General features: G+C 35.5%; 3 protein-coding genes across 11 annotated transcripts in view; 2 read left to right on the top strand and 1 right to left on the bottom strand.

Annotated features, from left to right (window-relative positions):
- LOC138944794 (transcriptional regulator ATRX homolog) overlaps positions 1–485 on the top strand; it is an 18,543-nt gene extending 18,058 nt beyond the window's left edge. The window contains exon 24 of the transcript XR_011448877.1: positions 306–485. The gene's annotated coding sequence lies outside the window, so the exon portion shown is untranslated. The remainder of the gene's footprint in view (positions 1–305) is intronic.
- The window catches only part of Ids (iduronate 2-sulfatase), a 5,473-nt gene extending 2,556 nt beyond the window's left edge, over positions 1–2,917 (bottom strand). Inside the window, exons 1-3 of one of the 4 annotated variants that reach the window (XM_070315801.1) lie at positions 2,813–2,917; positions 312–589; positions 58–235 (exon numbers count right to left, since the gene is read on the bottom strand). In XM_070315801.1, coding sequence (XP_070171902.1) covers positions 58–235; positions 312–530 — 397 coding nt within the window. In that variant the 5' untranslated portion in view covers positions 531–589; positions 2,813–2,917. Of the gene's footprint in view, positions 1–57; positions 236–311; positions 590–1,509; positions 2,158–2,812 lie in introns of those variants that run through there. The other 3 variants (XM_070315798.1, XM_070315799.1, XM_070315797.1) reach the window with 3 other exon arrangements.
- Positions 1,309–25,909, top strand: LOC138944795 (uncharacterized). Of its 6 annotated transcripts, none has more exons than XM_070315796.1 (12): positions 1,535–2,008; positions 3,570–3,720; positions 3,808–3,966; positions 4,115–4,536; positions 5,079–5,556; positions 5,714–6,054; positions 6,157–6,362; positions 6,462–6,747; positions 6,819–6,955; positions 7,113–7,262; positions 8,903–11,692; positions 19,991–25,909. In XM_070315796.1, exons 2-12 carry the CDS (start codon positions 3,598–3,600, stop codon positions 20,143–20,145), a joined length of 5,247 nt encoding a protein of 1,748 aa, XP_070171897.1. In that variant the 5' UTR covers positions 1,535–2,008; positions 3,570–3,597; the 3' UTR covers positions 20,146–25,909. The 6 variants fall into 6 exon arrangements, with proteins under 6 accessions (XP_070171894.1, XP_070171897.1, XP_070171896.1 ...); XM_070315795.1 differs by having other exon boundaries at positions 1,536–2,008; positions 6,154–6,362; XM_070315793.1 differs by lacking the exons at positions 1,535–2,008; positions 19,991–25,909 and adding an exon at positions 1,309–1,443 and having other exon boundaries at positions 6,154–6,362; positions 8,903–13,837.

Raw genomic sequence — 25,909 nt, 5'->3', positions numbered from 1 at the left:
TTTCCATTTTTTTTCAAGGAGTAGACACCCTGATTGCATTTAATTTTTTTACTCTACCTGGATGAAACACTTTTCCTATGGACATTGTAGTGTATCCATTGTTCTTCAAATGTTCCGGTAACGTGGTATAATTACCAACTTTTTCACGCCAATAACTATAAAAATCATAAAGCCGAAGAGTATCCGGTCTTTTACTCGTCAGGAATGAATTTCTGCTAGGCGCGCACAAGGCTTGCTGCAACGAAAAATCCAATTTTTTTCAAAATGAAAAGTAAGATGAAATCATTGAAATTGATTATTTTCAGACATACCTGCGCGAATGCCTCGGTAAAAACGATACTATTCTCGGCCAAGGCATCTATATTCGGCGTATATGCATTAATATCACCGTAACATCCCAAGGCGGTCCTTAGATCGTCGACAATGATCAACAAGAAATTCGGACGTGTCGCGGCGATATGTATCAGTGTAATTACAATCAGATTGATGTAGATCAACATCTTACAATACAGCTTAGATATAGAATGCATTAATATCTTAATTCTGTCTTCCGGGTTTTTAAATTACATCCGAAAAATATTTTCATTTTCTAAATGAGAAAGCATGGTGAAGTAAAAATTCTTGTTCCCGCCCAGATAGCATACAATATTTATAAAATATGTACAAAATATTTATAATTATTTGAATATTTTACAAATATTTATCAAGATATTCTATAAATATTTTTGTGACATTAGATTTAATAGATCATAAAAATTTATCATAAATATCATCAAAATATTTATGAAAATATCGAGAAATATTTATAAAATATTATAAATATTTCTATTTTTATCATAAATATTATACAGAAAATATTTAGTATATATTTTTATAATATATCGAACGAAGTTTTTATGATTTCTTTTCTTAATACAATATATACAAAATATGTATAAAATATTTATATAATATTTCAAAAAATAAATAGTAAAAGATATTTATTATAAATATTGTATGCTGTCTGGACGACGATCGATTGTGACGTGATTCATAAATGGATGATCGGATCCTATACGGTCCGAGTATGCCTATAATAAAATATTTTTGTCATTCAGGGGAGAAGATGAAAAATCGGTGCCAATGTAAACATATATATATATGTATATATACTTATATATTTTTATGAGGGATAAAGAAAGGGAAGATCATCGCGATTGTATCGAAAAAAAAAAAAAATTTGAATTATACCCAGTCATTCCCCCCCTCCCCCCCCGCCCCCTCCCAGTCTTCTTCGAACGATCGCAAACGAACGGCGCTCGCGTTTCATTTTCATTCCGATCGCGACCGATGTCGTCTCTCCGCTCCTCTACCCCTGCCATCGAATCAGCTGATTATTGTTTTCGTTCTTCCAACATACGAAGTAATAGGTAGTCCAGTGGCGTGGCGCGACGTCGGCGCATGGTACATATATATATATATATATATATATATATATATATATATATATACATATCGTATTGTACATACCTATATATACATACATACGTACATACCCAATGCTATAACGTAACCAGTGGCGAATCCGCGCCCGCGAATTTCGTTCGTTTCGCTTCGCGAGAAACCTCCGTGGTTCTCCTTCCGTATGGAAGAGTGGGCAGAGCGCGTCTTCGGCGGATAGTTCGTGTGTGTGCGTAGACGCGTGTGGTGTCGTATTAATAGTCTGCGTCTCTAATATAGTTAGCGGAAACTGGCTGGTGCGAGAACGGCGCGTAGTACGAGCCTCGCGTTTTTTCCCCTCGGGGAGAAGAAAAAAGAATCGGTCGAGGAGATTGACGGTTTCTCGCGCGCGCAAGGTGACATCATCAGCCACTGTCATCCGCTGGATTGTCAGTCGCTCGCGGAATGACGCAGTAGACGGACGACGGTAGTGCTCGCGTAGTGCAGTGGCGGGCTCTCTTTCTCTCTATTTGTCTCCCCTCTCTCCCCTCACGCACGATGAGAAAACACGGTGAAGTCTCGCGGTGAAGTAAGTTCTCGTTTACGACGATCGATCACGACCGAGCGATCGGGTCCTAGCACGGTCCGAGCACGCGCCGATAATAATTACAAGCGAGAGATACTCCTTTTGTGCGATTCTCCGATAATTTTTTTTTCTCCCTTTTTCTCTTTCCCTATCGTATAAATATACGCGAAATCGAACGGTAGAATCTCTCCACGCGCGCTCGCGTAGCTTTTTTTAACGCGGTTGCGTAAACGCTTATTCGTCGTGTATATATATATATATATGAGATTGAAGTACGCGTCGTTCGCTCGCAGCCCAGTGTGTTTGTCGTCGTCCCCCTTTTTTATGTCCGTCGTAATTTCATCCTCTATCTATCGTTTATAAAAGCGATATTCGAGACGGTTATGCCCATCCCCATCCTTACTCTTCGTTCATGACTTTCTCGTCGATTGTCCCTGAGCGCGCATTTCGCGCACAGCTGTCTGCTTGCATTGTGCAACAACACGCATCCAACACCTTCCATCTCTTCCCCTCCTTACGACGGCTGGCAAAATAGACTACCCCCTTCTCCCTCTACGCCCCCTCTCGTTACGTCCCGTCCATTCCCACCGACTAGCCAATGCACTTTCCTACTTTTCGTGCGCGTTGAATAATGCATGACGACGACGACGACGACGATCGTGCTGGTGATCGCACCGCGACGACGACGACGACGACGAATGTCGAATCGCGACGAGCGATAATGTCCACGACTCGCCTAATCGGACAGCTCCGAGTTATAGTGGTGGTGGTGGTGATGGTGATGGTGTACGTGTACAGTGTACATACCTCGAACGAGGATTCTTTGTCCTCCTCCGCGAACGAGGATTATGCGAAACGACCACGCTATTCGTATCGCGCGTTCATTCCTTTGTTTATTCGCCGCGTAAGAGGAAAATAATTTCTCTCCCTCCTAGTATTTGTTTATGGTTTTTTTTTTCTCACGACATTCCGGAATCCGATCGCTCGTCGTTTACATTGAGACGCGTTAGCAAAGAACAAGAGCACGCAAGTGTGTCTTTCCTTTGTCTTCCGTTCGCGTCTTTGTGCCTCGTTGATATTATTGCAAACATCGTGATTGCGATGACGAACTTCTCTTTCGTACAGTTTGCAAATTCTATGGCAGTTATTTATATTGCTATATCGTACGTCTTGGATATAATCGACGCGAAATTTAATTAAATATAACACAATCGCTTTTTATAAACAATTTATATAATTTTTTGCAACTAAAATTTTTTAAGCAAAATCGATTATAAAGTGTCTACTGCTACTGTAAATTAAATTCTCTTATGATATTCTAAATATTTGAAAATTTTAACTAACACATATATATTGCTTGTTAAATCTTAGATTATCATTTTTTTTTTTTTAATATTAAATATATATAAAAAGTTTTTTATTTTAAAATATTTACAATTTCTTCAAATTAAAGAAATATATATTATTTTTTAATTAACGGATACTATATTGTTCTTTTAGTTTATATTTAAAATGTATCAGAAATATATTTCATGTAATAATAATAAGATTGTGTTATTTTTAGGTAGGTAAAATTAATTTGGGAATAAAAAATGTCTGCGGAATCACCAAGGCGAGGTGCGCATAAAGGAGCTCAAATTGTTTCACCTCAGCCCATAGTTGACAGATCGATTATTGATAGCGTTGCTGGAATTATCAATGATATAGTACCACAGGTATACCTGTTAATTATACAACTTCCTAGATATTGTAAAATGTATATTTAAATATCTTATATATTATTTTTCTTTAATTGTTTATAGGGATACGCCGGAGCATCCAATTCTGATAATAAGGAAACCATATCATGGGCGCGATTTGAATATGCGGATATAAATGATCCTGTTTTATATCCTGATTACAATGAAGGTTCCAGTACGCCACCATTATTATTGGTGCTAGGATATACAGTTGGAGTTCAGGTGAATGATTTATATCAATTAAAATTTTTTTTGCAGGTTATTAAATATTAGATATGTTCATTGTTGATTTTTGTTTTTTTATCTTAGTCTATACATATTTATATACGCAATGTATTGTTTGCGATAATCATTAAATTGTAAATATTAGGTATGGCTGATAGCAGCGACGGGAGAGGCAACAGAAGTTCTATCATGGCGACAGGGTGTGATTCGTACTCTTCGATTTCTACCAAATCCAAAGACTGATGATGAACACGTTGACGAATTCGAAGCGAAACGGTCGATGGTAGCGGTCTGCTCCGAGCCGGATTCGACTCTTCCGGGACCAAAATTTTGCGATGTCAACTTCATCTCCTTGAAGACCGGCGAGTCGGTGCATAGCGTAGGATTTAAGAATCCTGTTTGCGACGTGTTGGCAAACAAGCGGTCTGTGGTCGTAATGTTATTAGAAAAAATTGCGATCTTCGATGCCAGAACATTGCAAAATAATATAACAATCACTACCTGCTATGCCAGCCCTGGCCCAAATCCAAATCCTGTCGCTTTAGGAACACGGTGGCTTGCTTACAGGTACGGAAATTTTATCCTATGCATATTAACGTAGTAAGGGTGTCTATTAAACATGGAATTCTCAGAATTTTGGAAAAATTAGAGAATTTTCATGAAATTTTATTGGGATACAAAATGTTTTAAAAAAAATTTTCTCTTGGATAAAATTTTGCTCTCATATTGTGAACAGTCAACAAACCAAGCAAATTATGCATTTAAAATATAAATATATATCTCTTTTTGTTTGTTGTATATTCAATATCTTAACAAAATATTGAATATGCAATACATGTTATTTATTATAATTTTTAATGATAAAAAAATAAAAATTTTATGCAAGTGAAAAATACTTATCTTACGAAAGTTATTTAGTTATTTTTTAGTACATTTACAAATCTAGCATCTTGAAATTTAAGAGATTCTGTGTTTTTCTTTTTAAAGACTGAAAAATATTAGAAAACGCATGCAATAAAGATTTATTGTAGAAAGTTGCATCAAAAAATCTTTAAAATTTTTTCTTTGTATAGACACTGTTAAATAACCAGTTTTAATAATGTTTGCAGTGAAAAAAGATTAATACCCGCAAGAAGGAGTAGTGGCGGTTGTGAAGGAGAGGGCGTGCAGAGTTACACAGCGACGGTTTTATATGCAGCAAAGTCACTGGGTAAAGGTCTTCGCGGATTAGGGGAAACCGTTGCTTCGAGTCTGACCGGAAATTCAGTATCACCGATGACTGTGAATAATACAAGCAATGACGTGACACAACCGGGCGTAGTCACGATATTGGATCTTCAGATCGCAAGAGATGAGAAAGAATTGGACGACACGAACGCGGATGCTGTAATCGCTCATTTTACCGCCCATAGCGATGCGATCGTCGCCATGACTTTCGATTTGACTGGCGCGTTATTAATGACAGCCGACAAGAGAGGACATGACTTTCATGTATTTAGAATCCAGCCACATCCCGGTGGGCCGACATTAGCAGCAGTGCATCATTTATATATTTTACATCGTGGTGATACCACTGCAAAAGTACAAGTACGTTTCTGCTATTTACAAACTAATTGTATATTTTGTCCAAGTATTATTAATATGTATAATTCAATAGAGAGCAGCATTTTCTAATTTATAAGTCTTTAGGTTTATACAAAAGTGTTTATTTATACATATTTATACATTATGTTTGTTGCGTTAGGACATGATATTCTCGAGCGACGCACGCTGGGCTGCAGTTTCAACTGTGAGAGGTACCACGCATGTTTTTCCTGTCGCACCGTATGGAGGTCCTGTTGGTGTCAGGACACACTCCACGCCTCACGTCGTCAATAGACTGTCAAGATTCCACAAGAGTGCGGGCTTGACGGACGATGGTACTCGATCCCATTCTCCCGTATCTCACGCGGAACTACCTTTGTCTGTGTATCCGTATTCGAATCCGAGACTTCCACCGTATCCTCATCCGACGATATTGCATCCACTGTCGCAGATTCGACAGCCGTCTTCTTTGAATCAAGTCAACAACTCGTCACAGCCAAGGTAGCTATCAATTTTTTTCAAAAAACTAATTTTACTGAGAATAATAAGCTATATAATAATAAAAATGTAATTTAAAAAATATTGTATATTTTATATTAGTAGACCGCAGCAAAGACAACGGCTACATTCTGATGATAGTGGGACTTTACCGTTAAAAATTTGCGCATGTTTCGCTCCACCGAGAGCTTGGATATATGCGCAAAGGGAGTCCAGCAGCAAGGTTGTCAAGAGAGCAGTCGATTCTTTGTTCATCATGGCATGTCATGGAAATATGATACAATATGACTTGGAACCTAAACCAGTTGCTGGTACGTTGCAGAAAATACTTTATTGCATACATTTTTTGAAAGAAATCATGATTTATTTCTTTTTATCCCTCTGTTATTTAACGCTTTTGCTTGTTTCAGGAGTGCCAAAGGAAAAAGTTTGCGATGATACCATGATCGAGTTGGATGTTGAAGCGAAGGGCCAGTGGCCGCTTTGTAGAGTCCCTAATTCTTCGGAACTCGTCCCACCATTGCCTTTGTCTAACCCGTTACTCAGCGTCACTTTTGCACCAAAGAACAATCAGGAACTTGACACGGCCGAGGATCGTTGGTTGAGTCAAGTAGAAATCGTCACGCACGCTGGACCGCACAGGCGACTGTGGATGGGACCACAGTTCACTTTTAAAACTTACAACGCACCTAGCGGGTTAGTTTTCTCTCAATTTGTATTCATTAGTCGCGATTTTTTTCAATTTAACGAAGATTAATTCTTATCAGTGTTGCTGTTAATTTGGTCGAAGCGGAAGCGATCGAGATTGGAATCACCGGATCACGCCCAGCGAGATCGAAGCCCGTTAATATGCCCCACGCAGCGTCCAGGCCGTTGATGCCAGTCGTCATCGATGGATCAGGAAGTAAGTGTTATCATCGATAGTAGCCAAGTATTGCGAGAATCGTATCGTATGTTTTAGTTTTACGATAAGAAAACGAAGTCTTATTTAAACGAAGAAAAAAAAATAAATTGATTATTTATAAAGAAATAAAATACATTATTCGACTTTGTGTACATAGGCAGTTACGAGCAGTCGCCAAGATTCATGGAGGCTTACGGTGATCCTCTAGATAGCGAGAACGTAGCCGTTGGTAGCTGCGAGAGTCAGCTGAGAGAGGATCTCGCCGAAGCTATGCTTGAGATATCCATTGCGTCGCATCGTGCCCCAGGTAAGTGCAAAATTACGCAATTATGGAGTTTTAGTGAAAAGCACCAAGTTTATGAATGAATGCAGGTCCACTTTGTCAGTCGCAGTATCATCGATGTATCTCTCGAAGCGACTAAATCAATATATATATGTTTCGTGCAATTTGTACAAGTATTTGCATTTGTTTAATATATATTTTGTACATTTATGTATATAATTTCATTTCCGCTATAATTTTTTATTTTGTGATAACGAAAATCATTTTTTACTTTTAGCATAATTGTGATAGTTGTGATAGTTGTGGAACAAGATATTTTGGCAACGTATTTTGTTTATTTTATCTATGGTTTGTCTGCATTCTACATTACTACACTGTACGTATACTCATATATTTGTTCTTATCTTTGATGATTGAAAAATATATTTTCGTTATTTTCCCATCAGAAAAACATAATTTTTAACATTATAAATATAATTCTTTAAAATTTTGTATTACATACAGAGTGTGTGTTTTATATAAAGTGTTATGGGATGTTTTCTCCGAAACATCAAGTTTCTGAAAAAATATATTTTAACATTTTATGTGAAACACTTTATACATACATACATACGTACATACATACATATATATATATAATGTGCAATATTTTTAAATATTTTATATGCATCCAGATTTGAGCTCGCAAAATTTGCGTGATTATTCGTGTGAAATTTAACATGATATTCGATACATAATATAATATGATTTCAATTTATCGCTTCTTATAAGAAATATGGAGAAACAAATAAGATTCTCGAAACAGATAATTATATTTGTCAACGTTTTATTACAATATTATGTCTATGGTATAAATTGCGAAATCAATTCTAACTGGAGAAAATGAGCAAATCTTTTCTTTTTCTCTATAATATATTTCTTGTACATATGTTTAACAAAGGATGAAATCAACTAGCGTTGTAAGTTTGCGTGGATACAGAACTGGCCAGAGGCAGGTATCTTCATTTTTATCCCTGTAATTGTATTATATCTGAGCACTAACAGCAATATATTTTGTCGTTATTGAGTCTGCTCTTTATATCAAAAGAAAAAAAACGTTCAACAAAAACAGAGTTGTGTACTGTCTTGTGTACTAACCATGTAGATCTATCACATTTTGCTCGAGCTTTTAGCTTTGTGTACATTTTAGAGAGAAAGAGAGAGAGAGAGAGAGAGAGAGAGAGATTGTTTTGCAATTACAAATACGAACGTATGTATTTCTCTTTTTAAGTTTGTCTTGACTTTATTTATTGATAGGCACGCGAAGTATGCAAATGTGGAATGCGATAGAAAAAAAGATTAGACGGTTAGCTCTATCCATTCTCGTTGGGATGTTCGAGATTTTATGATTATAAAATCGAACACCGATTCCTGTAGTTGCTCATTTGCATCACATACATTTTTTTCGAATTTCGATTTTCTTCGATTTCGTCGTGATTTTCCATTGACATGATGTAATAACATAATCCCGGACGAGCATGCGAGCGAATTATTTATTTCTGTGTAAAAAGGAGAAAAAAAAGAGAAACTTAAAAGAGAGAAAGAGAGAGAGCGAGAGAGAAAAACAAACACGTGAGCAACGACTCGTGATATTGATACCTGCCAACGGCTTTTTCTGTTACTAGGGAGGCGTACGATAATTGAGAGGGTGGGTCAACCGGTAACTAAAGTCGTCAACCCTCACACCGGCACCGTGATTACCGTGTCGGCCGACGAGGATGAGGATTCTGTTAGCTCTGTTCAGGAGTACGATTCCGCTCCGGAAGAGATCCACGCATCTAGAAGCGTGTGCGCCGAGGAGGGACCGGCCTCGCTCGGTGCGGCGAACAACCTCCCGGACGTGCCGGAGTGCCGGGCGTTGAGTTGCGAGCACACCGAGATCTGCGCGGAAATGCGCATGGCCAGTGAACCGACGGCAATCGACAGCGTGCCCGATGAGAATATACGCGAGTTGCAAGAACGTCGCACCCTATGTGCGGAGATGGCGACCACGACGACGTCGACGTCGATCGATTACGAGAGGGAAGGGGCTTTTCGCGATGTACCTACGAGCCTCAGTTTATGCGCTGAACGGGGCGAGATTCCGAGCAGTCCGATGACGCAGGCGAAGGAGACTGCGTTGTGGTACGGCAAGACGGGCGACAGATCTGTCGGCGACAAGCGCGTTGAGGATTATCACGTCCATGAGAGATACCTTGCCAAAGCTAAGTATGTCGTCAGTTACGACGATGACAGCGTCACGCTGATGGAGAACAAGACGATGCGAGGCGAAAGGAATATCGAGGTGCAGTCAAGCGTGGACGAAAGAGCTAAGAGATCTCTCGCGAGAAGGTCAATTGTCGTCGAGAATGAGACTACCGCGCAGAAACGTCCGGTCGAAACGTCGCGGTCGATGCGCGCGAAGAAATATATTGTTCAAGAGAACGAGGACAGTGTCGTCATTGAGGACGCTCGATGCGCGGATCCAATGATGAGCATTTGTACAAAAAAAAAAGAAAGCGAGGTTTATAAAAAGAAAGCCGAGAAAGATGTTTATAAAATGTTTGCGAGAGAGAAACATGGGGAAACAACGCAGGCGCATAAAAACGGCAGATTGAAGAATCGCGCTCCGCGAGACTCTTTCGATGAGAATCGAGTGACGTTAGAGAATAAAGAAATTAAATGCGCGAAAGCGGAATTCTCCGGTGACACGGATTCTGAGCCGACGAAATCAACCGCCGACGTAATCGTGAAGGGAGAAAATCTCGTTAAACCTACTCTGAAAGCGGGAAAAACAGGATTGTTACCTGATGACGATGATGACGAATTACCACCGTTGGATCCTCCACCGTTGGATGACTTTAGCTCCATCGAGTATCATATGGTGGAACAATGTAAGGATGCCGCTTCTACGGCCACTCAGTCTGACGATGATATCGAACATATCCACGCGTTTGAGGTGACACAGATACGTGCGAGGATCGATGCGGATGACGACAAGTGCGGAGACGATGCATTCCTTGGCTCCACGGCCACGCAATCGTCTTCCCCGGTGGAGCAGCGGAAGAGCAGTAAGAGCACGATCTCAGACGACGATTTGGAATATATACACAGTTCCGAGTTCGGCGGTCTCGATTCCGCGAGTTCGGGTGACGTCACGTACACAGCCAAATCCACGACAAAAGCGAGCAATGACAGAAGCTCACGTAGAAGGCACAGCAAGCACGCTTTGTCGTCCGATGACGATCTGGAGCACGTCCAATTCTCGGAGATTTGCGAGTTGGGACTTGGCGCGGTGACAAGTTCCTCTCAACAAGAGATGGAGCAGCAAGATACAAAATCTAGATTGAGCAAGAAACGAAAAGATATCATGGTGATCGAGAAGAGCGAAACGGAGACCGCGGAGATCACCGTTATATACAATCCACTAGAAGAGATCTGGCTGAAGTCGGAGGAGGTGACCGATAAGTATGGTCTCGTCGATCATCTCAAGGACAAGTTGGAAGGAACGAGTCCAACGCGAAGAGCCAAAAATCGCATTTCGAAAACGGCAGCGAATTCCTCGTTGTTATCCGGCAAGCGGGCTTCTCAGATCGTTGCTAGCGATATCGTCGAGATTATCGATATTGATGCGATGCAGAGGGCCGATACGGACGCTGATTCAATGCCAGAGTGCAAAATTCTGCCTGCCGCTACCGGAACGCGCGTCAAAAAGTCTCGCAAGATCAAAAAGTCGCAGGCGGATAGCCAGTTGCAGGAAAATAGCTCGACAGAGCTCTCTTTTTCCTCTTCCTCCTCCTCCTTTTCCTCCTTTTCTGCTCCTCCACCTTCATTCCGTTCCTCCAGAGTGAAAATGGCGGATCTGCGAGAGGCAGTGCAAGACGAGTCGTTCGTAGACTTTCCCAGGGGTCTTCAGGAACAGAAAGTTCAAGCCCCTGTCTCGACGGAGATATCGTGGAGCTCTGTCGTTAAAAAAAGCATCTCCTTATCAGATTCGCAAGAGATACGTAAGGAAACAGATCTTGAGCCATTGATAGAGGTGGAGGAGAAATCGGAGGCTGGCGAGCACGCGAGAAAGCTGAAGAAAATTTCGGAATTTTGCGACAGGGACGATGGCCCCTTCCTCGAATCCGGGGCATGCAAACATGAAAATACACAACGACGAGCTTTTAATGATGAGGAGAAAGAAGAAAAAGAAAATCTTTTTGGCGAAAAGGATAAGGCTAACGAAACGATGACAACACCGATGGAAGAGACTATCCTCGTAGATGTTCCTATAGCGGTAATAGACGAAGAACCTCGCGCGGACAGGGATCTTGCGGGTGTCACGATTGCTATGGCACGAGCCAAGATGTCACATCAGGACAGGGAGGATAACAAAGAACAGTCTCTTCCGACTCCGGAAGTACGATCCATCGTCGACAAGACACGTCGAGGTAACGTGCCAGCCGAGAGGAGAGAATCGCAAAGAGAATCTTCTTTGCAGCTTCAGCCGGTGCTTCGACAACAGGTGGTAGAATGCGGCGGCGACTCTGAGAGGAATGATCCAATTCTGGCTCTCCCGAAGGTGTCTTTCGAAGATCCGGGATTCGATGCATACCCGAAGCATGCCGAGAAGCGAAGCGAAGCGGAGAGCTCGATCGCCACCAAGAAAACGAACAACAGATCTAAGAGGAAAAAGCGCAGATGAGTAGAGGATTGCTGCATGGACGTGCCTAGGGCCAGCCTTGCCCTCTACATACTCCTGATGCAAGTAGCGGGAGTAGATTAATACGTTCCCGCGTATGTATGAGGGGAAAGGGGAAGGGGGAAATTGTCAGAGTTTGAACTGTGATTGTGCGTAGACGCAAGAGTCAACCTTGCATCGGCTTGTGTTTCGCTACAATAACGACGGGCCATCTTCTTCTCTCCGAATTTGCTTTCAAGGAATAAACCGAGTTGATTTTCAAGAATATATCCTTGCCAATTTGAGATTCCGAAATAATTTGAAATGACTGCGACAATTGAATCGCTAGAAAATTTGGAAGAGAGAAAAATTGAAAGCATGTCGTTATATATGTGTACTGTCATTTATTTAAAAAGGCACGTTCGTAGCAGGTTTGTTCCTATCTCTGATTGGAGAGTTAGGACCGAAAGATATTGTCTTCAATTAGTAATCATTATCCCTCACAAGAACACATACGAATAAAAGCATTCGGCTAATGTGGCGGGCAAGGTTGTGTTTTAGCAGATGTAGGATATTATTAGAACGCTTTTCAACGTCAGTTCTAACGGGGTATGAAACTAACAAGAGAGAGATAGCTTTTAGAACAGGATTTTTTATTGTGACTATTTGGCAACTCCCATGTAGCAATTTCGATTTGACTGCCTTAAACCTTAAATCCGAAAAAAAAGAGAAAAGATGATAAGTTTGGATTTAATGTGCTACACGAAACTATAAATGCGTATATCTTATATATCATTGCCCACTATTGGTAATTTGATTGTTAACAATGTAACAAACGATCGACCATTAGGTGTTCATTTGCAAGAATTAATCTTCTAGTTAGCCGAGTAACGACCATTGTTCGGTGTAAGCGATAGGCCATATTTCTTCGTTGTTGTACAAAGCATCTCGTTAAATTTTATTCGTTTACTGTCGCAAGAGATTGATTGAGTTTTCGATCGAATAATGACAGTATTGGTTTCGCTAAATCACTTTATTCGTTCAGAATGAATCCGAGACTTGGCTTATTTAGCTGTATATACATACATATATTATTTATACATCTTTGCATCGTAACATTTATTTATTTTTGAGGGGAGATATTTTTTCAGAAGACCCTTTCTCTATCATTACATTTGTATGTGCTACGCAGATGAGAATTCTGTGACGATTTGTCGACGAAATAATAATAATAATAATAATGATAAAAATAATAATAATGATAGTAGAAAATGGATGTGGTAGAAGATCTGTGTATCTGTGAATATTCGCGATTTCATGTCATCAGGTGATACCTTGATGTGCGCTCATCTCCGTATAGCATGAAAAAATTATTTGCCTGAATCTTATACATGGAATCCTACTCACATATCCTCTTCACAAATGTGACGTTCTATTATAGCATTTGTTACGTAGATCGCACGTGAAGAGGCTGGTCTATTAAATAATTAAATTATAATTTGTCGTTGCGACCGCATGTATCATGCAGAGTTGAAACTTGACGATCGGGGCATTATTCAATGTTTGTGACTTTTTTTCTCTCGATTAGTAGTCACTCAATTCAATTTCTTCGATTTTTTTTTGATTTTTTTTTTTTTACAGTTGGATCTCTCTCTCTCTAAACTTTAGAACGAGCTAATGGGATATCAAATATATGAAGAAGAATTTTGATATCAAATATAGAATATGGCGATACACAAAAAATCAAGAAAATCTTTTGATACTTTTCTTCTACATAATATATGTAGAACATTTCGATTTATATAGAATTTTCTAACATGTGAAAAGAAGATTCATATCCTAGTAAACACTGTTTATTACAATAATATAACAAGTTTCTCTATGAAAATAAAGCTTAATAATATAAAGGACGGCTACTAACATATAATATCCAAAATATATCTTTTTCTATTAATTTATATATAATTTCTGATCAAGAGATTAAAGGTTTCAGAATATTAAATACATTGTTTGAAATTGGATGGATAAAAATGAGAAATTGTCTATTTACTTCTTATTTGAAGCGAGAAATACGAATTTAATTTTTATATAGATTAAATCTCGAGTTTCATAAGTTAAATATAATTTATTTTATTATTTATTATACATATATGAGTGGAAAATTACAATTAACCGATAATTTACTAATAATTTGTTCAATATTATCTGTATAATATACATATATTCAGTTTTATTGTATTTATATAACATTTATATAACGGTGTTTACTGGGGGATGTTAGGAAATAGCTTACATATTTAAACTTGACATTGATGATATCAATCTAACTAAATCTTGTTTTTCTTGCAAATTATTTTTTCTTTTTTTAAATTATATTCTTTTGCTTTTTTTATGTTTAATTAATTGATCTTGTAAAAATGTAAAGAATATAGTATATTTTTTCTCTCTTCTGTTTATATAATTGTATTAGTTTAATTTATAATTTATATATTTATTATTAATTTATATAATTTATATAGCATATATTTTGATTTATATAATTATGAGAATGTAGAAAATTATATAAAGAGGAGAGAGTAATTTAATGCAAGTATATTGTTACATTGGTCCGCGCGTAAAGTCAACATTTTGATCTTGTAATGAAATAATAATTTCGCAAAAAATACCATTTAATTATAGAAAAAGATCCGTGATAATCCGTAATAATCATAGACATAAGCAAACTCGGAATTTCGATTGAAAATAAATAATCTTGCAATGAATTTGTAGATATCACAGTAGCTCGAGTTGTTCTCGCGATACAATATTAAAACTAACGATCATTATTCATGACAATGTAAAGTGATTCGATCATTTGTGTGTTACATTAATTTTAAATATGTCAAAATTGTGATTTTGATATACATTAGGAAGAATTCACCATAAGACAAATTAAAATGCTATATTAATAAATAAATGTTTAAGCCAAAGATATGTTCTATATGTTCTGAGAAAAAAATAACTAAAAATAATTTTAATTTGCAAATCTAATAGAAAGGGAAAAATAAAATAAAATTCGCGCGGTCGTCAATTTTCGTATAAATTGCTTCTCTACTTTGTTCCATCTTTTCTTTTGCAGTTAGTATTTACAATTGTTTCTAATTTTTTAATTCTTGTTTTTTTTCCCTTACATTTTTCAAACGTCGAAATGGCCTATGCGGACGTAGTTTAGCCTGTACAAATTTCACTTTCGAATGTTGAATACACGAGACGAGAAACGAGAAGAAAAATAAAAAAAGCTTATAAAACGTGTTTATTCAACGTGTTATCGAGGACGTATAAAGATGACGTATAAAATAATATATGTTTAGGTAAAATCATTTCTTATATTGTAATTAGCGATAAAAGGAAAGAAGAAGTAGGTATCGTATATTTGAGAGTATATCGAAAAAGAAACGAAAAATACTTTGTAATTTCGCAACAGCGATTCTCTTCAATTATGATCGTTGTACAGTAAAGAAAAATTAGAGAGAAAGATTCGAGGGAAAAAACGTATCGTTGAGACGTATTTTTTTTTATTGCTTCGAAGATCAACCGTTCAAATCTGTTTTAGGCAAGAACGGAAACAATATATAGGATGAACTGTATAAATCACGAGAGAATATTTTATTATTATTTAATTTCTCTGTGTTTGTGTTATTTATTTATCATTATTATTTTATTATTTATTTTTTTGCGAACTTTCCTGCTGCAAGTATTTTTATTTGCATAATTGTTAATCATTCTGTTAATCTGTTATATTGCGATATAATAATGATTTACCAAGTATTATATATATATTATGAGCTTCTCCGAGAATGAATTAAAGAGAAGAGAGGAGTTTATATAGTTCATTCATATTCGATATATTCTTCGCACCGTCTCTTAAGTTTCACGTGAAAGAGTTCTTCATCAAACTGTGATGTCCCTCAATTGCTAGTGATCTCGATCTATATAAACGGCATTAGATATTTTATGCGTATGTACGTATAGTTTGATGCGTATAATACATTAATTTAATTACGAAAGTCGTCTCGTTTTATTTTCGTCGCGACTACTCTATATCGTTACATGCAGGCATGTATCACACAATGAAAAAATCTACGATTTATAATTTAAGACAAATTACTGCGTACAATACGCGTTGAGGGGGAATGAGTGCGATGCATGTATTGTATGCATGAGTACAGAGAGTGTGTCGAATATAATCGATTACAAATAATATATTACGCTTTTGAAAGATGTCCGGTCTCTAATCATTCTTATTAGCGAATTGCGATATTCGATAAAAAGAAGGGAGGGGGAGTCTCCTTCGCTCCATTGATTGTTGCTGCAGTTCTAAGCAGTATTATTTTACATACGTGTTTTCTTTGCGTTTACATTTTATCCGTTTAACGCAGTGAAAAGCTCGAAATAATCGTCGATAATGATCCAAATTACAAAGCGCACTTTATACACAATCATACTCGAATCATCGATATAATATTTAAGATTAATATTTCGACCTCTGTCGAGAAAGAGTGTCGTATCATTTTTCTCTTCTCACAACTAATGTTTGTGTAGATATTACCTATTGTATAATGCTATATGTATGTATACATATAAACCTATTTATAGAATTGTTCGAGAAACATTTAGGCTACGTTGCATCGAGATCGTTACATCATTACCTGGATTAGCGGTTTGAAATGTCTTTTCTTAGATTATGAGTCCTATTTGAGAAATTTAAGCCGGGATTAACACTATTAATTGCGATGTTGGTGCAACCGGGCCTAAACGTATGAGAGATTAATGATTAACCGACAGAAATATTTTGGCGCCGAATCTATATTTGTAAATTTAAGTGATTCTGTTTTCCTTTTTTTCCTGTGTGTAAACCGAATTACAATTTACCTATTTATCTACGTAAATAGTTAAGAGCAATTATAATCAGTACTTCTGCGGCAGAGGTATTCTTTTACAAAAAAGAAAAAATTAATGGCCAATGAAGAATGATATTTATATCATTTATCGCGATACGTCAAATCGGCATTTTGCAATAAACTTTTTCGATACCGTTAGTTTCGATTTGTATGTACAATAGCGGCCAAAATGATATAGTATTTATCAATATTATAGATTACTTATTATAGATTAATAAGACAATCTACATGAATTGTATTAAATAAATAACGAGAGATTTACATTTAGTATAAAAATATGTCATCGGTCTTGAAAAAATAGTTATCAAGGGTTTTTGCTTGGAAATAATATAACCTGAATTTTATTGATTTATTTCATTTTATATTTATAAGAGTTATTTATACATTTATTTGTTTTATTATACATATTATTTTTCATTATATATTTATTCTTATATTTGCATCATCTTTTAGATTATCTGTTTAGAGATTCTATTCAAGATATAAATTACAAATTTTTTAATCTTATATATTAGTAAATATTATTATGCATAAATATGATAGATATGTAATATTAAATTGGAATTTGTTGAATAAATGTTTTTTTTTTCTTTCTTTTAAAGCGATTTTAAGATCGATGAACATTTGGCCGTTACTGTATATTCTATCGTTACATAGAAGGCAATAATCGCAAAAATGTTCAAAAATGTATCGTGCAGTAACTGCCTTCGCCGATACAATGTGGTAAATGTAAACACCGTTGATAATCGATAGATTATGTATCTATAGATAATTTAATTTTACTTTCATATTTATTCGTACAATTTAGAACGCAGGTTTAGTGCGCGGGAGCTCTATTTCTCTGCGATAAGCTTTAGCTTGTAGAATCGTTTAGCGTGCTTGATGTAAAAGTTTTGTCAGTCTCGTTCGTTAGTCTTTTATCTCATTCTCGTAAATAATTCTGATAACTACACGGTCCGAAGTGGCTGTGAATGTAAAAATGTATATGATGTTCTCTTATGTGATGTTACCAATGCCAAAGTCTGTGGAACATATCTGTTACTTTCTAGCTTTAATTTATTTGATTTAAGTTTACGTGATATGGATTATTTCGTTTAAACGTGCATTGAGAAAAAAAATTACTTGGATAAACAAAGTAAAAAAAAGATATAAATACGAAAATAAACTTACATTAAATCACATTAATTCTATAATTTGTTCTATACTGATTTAAGGACGATGTTTTCTCAGTGCACATTAACGGTGCTCAGTATTATTTTCTCTGTAAATTACTGTACAATTCTTAGACAAGTTTTATATGTTCGCGACCGATGAATGATGATTGACTTCTATGTGAACTGCAAAAACAATTTAAATTGCTGTCGCACGTGTAACACACATTACATTTCGCGAGAAAGAGTGTCGTAAGTCAAAACGATAAGTATTTGGAAATTAAACCTAGAAAATATTACATTAAGCTTATAATTTTATGGTCAAAATTGTATTTATCAAAACGATAAAGTAAATAGAAAAAGTTTTTTATATAATCTTTATATTTAAGAAACTTTTTCTGAGCTTATTACAATACTCTTTCGATACTTTTCTTTTCAAGAAACAAACTTTTTGCGAATATGTTCTGGAAATATTTACAAAGTACATAGAATAACCTGTCCACGTGCTAAATATAGGGAACACTCTCAGGTACGCACTTTTGATGTCAATTCAAAATTGGAAATATCGAGTTTAGCTCGAAAGCTCCTGTAATTTAGAAACAGATAGCAGCTAAAACATGTTGAATCGACATTTTTTCTCGTTTAAATTGAGCGATGTTGAACTATGTACATCGTTCAATATGATCTCAATTAATTAATTATCGAGAGAGAATTATTGTTCACGAGAACGAGAAAAAAGGAAGCGAACAAGTCGTAGATGCTGTTTTCTTCCACGGTGTAAAATCAATTGTGGCCGGAAACACACTGGAATGTATCGTAAGATGCACTAACGATATTATTAATTGTAATGACAAATGTACAAAAAAAAAACAAACAAAAATCATGTCTGACGCACGCGAGGCATTATGCGAGATGTTAGTTCGCGGAAGAAACGCTTCTCCACGAGCGACCAATTGCTAATATGATACATAAGGAAAAAAAAAGACAAAAACGATAAAACGAAAATAAAAGTATACAGCTATACTGCACACGCATGCTATTTTTCTTGAAAAGTTTCTCGTCCTCTTAAAAAATTATAATTATTATATTAATAATATACACTTGTGGATTTCTCTGTGTATATATTATCGCACATTGTATATTTAGCGCTGAGAGATTGATGCTTGAATTTGATCTTTTTGAAATATTTTCATTATTTATACCTTCCTAAAATATAAAGATGACATAAAATTATATAAATTTTATAATATAATATCATATAAATTAATAAGTTGATAAAATGTTATGCTATTTTTTATAAAATTTATAATATTCTGTAATGCCTCTAATATTATTCTATAACTATATTATGTCCATATACATATATATAAGAGAGAAAAATCTCAATCGTCAATAAGACTTGAGATTTGTTGTGAAAGACGCGTTCGAGATAATTTGATTTTTACATAATTGAAATATTAAAATCAAGCAATCACACTCAACGTTGAATATATATATAAGTACAAATCATAAGGGATCTTTTCCGATTTAAATATTTGAAGCATCTATTGACACATACATATATGTCATCGGTCTCAAGGAGAAATTTACTAACATTCAGTAGACGACAAGATGAAATTATTTGAAAATTCGATTATCAATAAAAATTCAAATTTTGAATCTTGATTTAATTATTTCTTCCTTTTTCCTTTAATATAATTTATCTCGTAAGATGATTATTAATTCATAAAAACTTTTAATAAAAACTTCTAATATATGCAATATTTCATCATTTTGTATTCTAAATAGATAACTTATCATTATTCTACAGAAATCGAGCTTAATGATTTTGTCCTTAAGACCAATGACGATAATTTGCCAATAAGCTATAAGTTTCTTCGTGAACGTGTGAACTTTCGTGCTAATCAGACGAATTTTGAGCACGAGAGGAAACTCGTCTCATCATCGATCATCGTTGATTCGTTTTGTTTTTTTCAGGTGGCAGTCAATCAGTGGCTAGTTACGAGGACCTGAGTTCCAGCAGTTTCAGCTCCGCCAGCAGGGCGTCCCTGGACGCGAGGAGCTCGCCGACGCCGTCATACGGGGCCGAGAACATGATGGTGTTCCCCGGCGACAGCAGTGGCTCCATTTGAGATTATTTGAGATGCGCGGCCATGCTACCGAAGTGGCTGCGCTGTCTCAGGTAAAGAAATAGCAAGACACTGAAGAAGAAGAAGAAAAACTCTTCGTGGAAGAAGAATTGTTCGAAGACGGAAGGCTGTTTTGCTGTGTAATGTGCGATCGGCTCTTTTCAATCGATCACAAAATAATTTTTTTTTTTATTTTTTTTCTGAGGGTCCGCTGACATACACGCAATGAGATAAACACAAACATCAGCGGAACTCTGAATGAACAATGAGGAATGTCAACGACCAGGAATGTTATCGAAAGAAAGGTGTGCATGCCATAAAACCCGGCCGCGACTTTTCTACGAAGCATGTGCGATGCACAGATGCAATTCTTTTTTTTTCTCCGCGCGATCTTTTCGAGAGAGTCACTCGTATTTGCCATTTTTATTTTTTTATTTTCTTTGTTAATGTCTTCGCTAATATTTTTTTTGTTCTTACTATTGCGCGGACCACGACGCTTTCTTCTGATACGTGTACAACTTTTTTACGGGAAGCCCTGTGAGACAGGAACGAAAAGAATGAAAGTGACTTTCGTAAACTACACGTCGCGCATTCTACGAGAAAAAAAGAACACGTGCTCTACGAGAGCCGCGATAAAATTCCGTTTTTAAGCATCTTTCTATCACGCTATATATTAATACCTAAGAGACTATTTTACGGTAAAGTTACACTCTAATTATCAATCCAATATTTTTATACTTTTGGTATTTCTCTCTCCGTGGACACACGTTATGCACACGTACGTTGCCAAGGTAATCTGCTCGTTCATGATAATTGCATTTTGTACATCCTTCTCATGTAATTTGTCGGTACGCAATATTCGCGACATATCATTCGAATATATGATATTTTTTGTCGTTTTTTTCCCCGTTCTATTCACATTCTCTCATTGATGTAACAATCATTTCAGATGGTCTCCAAACGATGGGTTTGCAGTGCAATATTCAATTGCATATAATAAGTGGTAGCGATATTTTATTGAACATACAAAATTGCTTTTTTTATCAGTGCAAGAAATAGAAGAATACAAATTTTTTATTATAAAAAAAATCTCTGCATATCTGAAAATAAATAATAATTGCTGTACAAAAATGTAATTTTTTTTCTTCAATTTTGATTCCAATTTATTTTAAATAAATGAACTTTAATTGGATGAAATAAATGCAACGTGAATTAATGAATTAATTAAATAGATAAAAAGAAACACTTGTGGCATTTTTGATGAATATTGAAATATATGAATAACAGACGCATCGTCCGGAGGCAGCTTTAATATGCCGCGACATAATAAATCAAATTTCATCGAGTTTGTTCTTAACTCCTCACTCGTTCGTAAGCGACCAATTTATCTATCGTGCAATATCTTAGATCGAACGGAGAATTGTCGACGTTTCAAAGTGTTAGCAGCGGGATGATACATGTGAACGAAATCGGTTTAACTATTAGAGTAACTACTTAGTATATATATATATATATATATATATATATAAATAGATCTCGATAATATTTCACGAGAAACGTACGATACGCGATGTAGCGTCCCAGAGTGTACTACGAAAACTTGGCAATTAGTGTATATATTTCGCTCTTGAAGAAATTGCGTAGATCTCGTACAAGGATCGTTCCCGTGAATATTAATGACATTTAATGGAAATTGTGTGAATTGAGAAGTTTGGTTACTTTTTCCGATCTCTTGCTCTCCCTTATCGTTATTATTCGGAAAAATAGGAATTATTTTTTTAGATAATCCATTAAAAAATTTATTGATCTATTAATCTTAGTTTTTTTCTCTCATATATGTAATCTCTTAGAGAAATTTCTTCTTTTTTATTATCTTTACTTCTCCTTAGGCAAACCGTAACAGGGTAAGAAATATAAATATAAATATCGGCTTAAATCTCGCAATTGTCGACATCAATAAATGTTTACGGGAACAGTCCATCATCCGTTCGCCGCAGATTCGTTTTGGATCTGATAGATGTGATGGTAAAAGTTTGACTCAAGTATATCAAAGCTAAAAAGTATATTAGAGATAAATAGTTGACGGGTCAAATTTAACGTAGATGTACAGATGCAAACAGAATAGAAACGTAAGCAGCCGATTTTTCGAAACTTTTTAAACGCAAAAATTTGCCCGATTTTCGTGGAATGCCCGGCGATTCTTCTCTTTTCTAAGTGATAGATTAATAATTCATCAATAGCGTGTGCGACCGGTGCCATTTGGGGATTCGAAGAAGCGGAAGGTAGCTTAGATTATATACTAGTAGATGTAATGCATGTGGAATTTCCGTAGTGTTATTTCTATCGTTTATACGTTTAAATAATGAGCAGTTTAATTGAACAACAGGCGAGTGACAATACATGTCCCGCTTATCACTCGCGATTTATACAATAAAATGTAATGATCGCTTAATGAAGATATTCTCACCCATACATTTAAAGCACGAAGACTTCGGTGATCTAACTGTCTTTGTCCATATTTTTCCCATCTTCTCTATCTTTAACTTTTTCTATCTTCTATCTTCTCTCACTTTTATCTTCTTTCGCACTGACGATGCGAAAAAATACATAATGTGAAAAAAATTATTTAGAAACGTAACAGATTCTGTCGACCAGGCACTATTATCCTTTTGCTTTTGTCGCGCCGGTTATAGATTTTTTTCCAGCTCGTTCTTTCCAGAGGAATCGTATTTCTATCTTCTCTTTTCTTCCGAGACAAATTAGCTAATTATTGAAAAATGTTTATAGGGTCTACGAACATCGGAAAAACCTTAAGTTCGTACTTTTAAATCATACTTGGATAAAAAGTAGTAGATATAGACATATTATATAGCGTATGTCACCAGTCACTGAACTAAGAACAGCTTTTTAATCCCTGAATGCACAAATGTCCGAATAAAAGTTTATAAAAACTAAAAAATAGGAAAAATGTGTGAATTTACATCAGATACATTGTTGAAGGATTCTTCTCTGAAAGATTATCTATAAAAAGAGTTTAATCTTAGAAATGAAGAAAAAATAAATATATCGAACTTTCCTCCTCCTTCTCTCTGTGCGTTCAAGGATTAAATTGCATTCTCGTTGCTGTACCGAATCAAATGAATACGCGATGCGCGCCACACGTATATTTTTCTACCTCTTATGTTCCGACAGCATCGCCGAGGAACGCTCGTTTTCCGTGGCGAGATTAGGCAGGAGACGAATCCGCAGGCTCCGATGCACGGTGCACAATTAGCACAGTATCATATAAAGTTTCTTATAAAAATTATCAACTATAATTTACACACATATTGGGCGTCCATCTTTCGCGATACACTCTCAGGAGACGATTAACGGGTCGTCGATAAATTGGAAGGCCCTCCACACGTATCCTGATCCTTTCTCTATACTGCGTTACTATTACTTGCGTCGCGATTTTTACACGATAGACAAATCAATTTTATATTACGATTGTAATGAGATACGCTTTTGAAAGAAAAAAAAGGAAAAAAATAATATATGGTACAAATACAATTATTTCCCAGTGTGAAAACAAGTTTGCAAGGGAGTAATATCTAAATATTTTTCATCAATTTTTTATCTTTTTTTTTTAAATTGATACATTATTTGTAGGATATTTCACCATATTTCATGAAATGAAAATCTATAACTTGTACGCAGTAAACGAGTGTGGATTTTGTCTTGTAGTATAACATAGCGTTCTTTTTCGCGAAAAAGAATAGAAAGCTACTAAATCAGAAATGTAGAAGCAAATCGCATAATCGGGTCTCGAAAGTTGATCACTCATCTCTCGATGTTAATGAAGCAGACTGTGAATCGTCTTCATCGACTGACTATAGTATAGTCTCACGATGTTTTAGAATCGATCCCGATTTGCTGTTACGCTTCGAACAATAGTATCAAATGTAGCAAATGTTATATAGACTTCAAGCGTATATACGGAATTTCTCCGCTTTCTTATATATTTTACTTTTGTAATTGATTTTGCAGAATTAATTTAATTTCGTTTTTTACAATATAAAGACGATTTATATAAGCGCAAAAAGATTAGAAGAAATTTGTATAGAAGAAGCGGAGAATTTCCGTCGCAATTGATCTTGGCTGCACTTGTCGATTAATTATCAATGTGCAGCGCAAACAGCATCCAGCGAAACATTAGGTGCCTTTAGTATTTCCGATCAACAATGTAATTAATATAACATAGAAGATAATGTATGCTTGAATGTGCAAATCGTGCCGATTCGTTCTTAATCTAAAAAACAGCAAGTTGCAAGCGGCGTCGCAATGCGATGAAACGATAATCGGTCTGAACAAAAATATCGTCTTTTTTTTTGTGATGTGTCCTATCGCTACAAAAATCGTGGAAAATGTGTAAATTATTCAAGGAACTGAATGTATGATAGATAAATAGAATTTTTATTTATGCTGAGAAAAATATTTCAACACAAAATTCTTGTGACGGATTCTTTAGCATTATAATTATTCCAAAATTTTATCAAGGAGCCCAATTATAGAATCATGTAACGCTGTTTGACGATGAAAGGACTTTGGTGAATTAAGCTAAACTTAAACTCTTCAGTATAATTTTAAGTCGAATTTACTAGCAATTTAATTGTTATCGTGTATTGCGATCCTAATTGATAAAAATTTTAATCGCATTCTATTGCGTTGGGCATTCTATTTGATAGGAAGTTAATCTCTATTATAAATGATAATTATCATTAAAGTTGTGTTTTCTAACTTTAAAGCGCGTTTTATATTGCTAAAAATAGCTTTAACATTAAAAATTAAAAACGTAAATAATTGCGTAATATAGTAAATTTTTGCTGTACAAAGCTCGATTGCAATTTCGTTAAAAAATACAGTCATTTTTAAGAAAATTGTTATGAAACTGTCAAAGCGTTCGAGTAATCGGGCTTGGGCGAATGATTAAATACCAATGTCGATTTTTTTCCATAGTCATGTTTTCCATAGTTTCATATAGATTGTGGCTTCTCGAACTAACGATGTTATCCAGAAGAGATATTGATTGAAGTCACATCTGGAAAAAGATATACATATATAGGGCAAAATATTTTTTTTCGAAGAATATGGTTTATTAGTTGGAAAAAAACATTTTAATTTAAAATATTGCCACTTTCGGATGATAAAAATATTTTTAATGAATAAGAATATTAACTTGAAGAATATATTATTTTGATTATTATTTTTCTTTAAATTGAAAGTACAATATATTACATTTAAAATATAAAAAAAAATTACTCTTCCGGGGATTTATTCATTAAATCGTTTATTTTCATCTATGTCTTTCTTCCATAAATGGCTTCAGTTTCAATCTCTCTACGAAAATATCTATAATAATGTAAAGAAAGAACACAAGATGTTTATATTAACCGATTAACGAATTTCTAAGTCTCGTATTGAGTTCCTGTTCCCCGTATTTGTCAGGAAGATACAATTTTTTTCGCGAAACACCTGCACGCTGACTGAAATTTACCAAGTTTGCATTTTTCATATTTTTTGACTTGGCTTTGATACGATTTATATCGGTAAAAAAGTAAGAGAGAGAGAGAGAGAAAGATACAAGAACATTCCACGAAATTAACTTTTATCAATTTATATATAACTTTCATCAATCTCGACGCTATTTTAATTCCCGATCTAAACTGTCATACGACTAATCCGGTAAATCAATAAATAAGAATAATTACACACACACACACACACA

Source organism: Polyergus mexicanus, unplaced genomic scaffold (genome assembly GCF_030449975.1).
Source record: "Polyergus mexicanus isolate NDT 795.1 unplaced genomic scaffold, iyPolMexi1.0 SCAF_2, whole genome shotgun sequence".
In the NCBI taxonomy this organism is placed as follows: domain Eukaryota; kingdom Metazoa; phylum Arthropoda; class Insecta; order Hymenoptera; family Formicidae; genus Polyergus; species Polyergus mexicanus.
Note: the sequence above shows the minus strand (reverse complement) of the source record. Positions and strands in the feature narration are given on the sequence as shown.

What these genes read in the sequence shown, in the direction of transcription:
- LOC138944795 (XM_070315793.1), top strand. Translation starts at nt 3,598, where the DNA reads ATGTCTGCGGAATCACCAAGGCGAGGTGCGCATAAAGGAGCTCAAATT. An exon ending in GATATACAGTTGGAGTTCAG is followed by an intron (nt 3,967 to 4,114) that starts GTGAATGATTTA and finishes TGTAAATATTAG; the next exon opens with GTATGGCTGATAGCAGCGAC. An exon ending in GGAACCTAAACCAGTTGCTG is followed by an intron (nt 6,363 to 6,461) that starts GTACGTTGCAGA and finishes TGCTTGTTTCAG; the next exon opens with GAGTGCCAAAGGAAAAAGTT.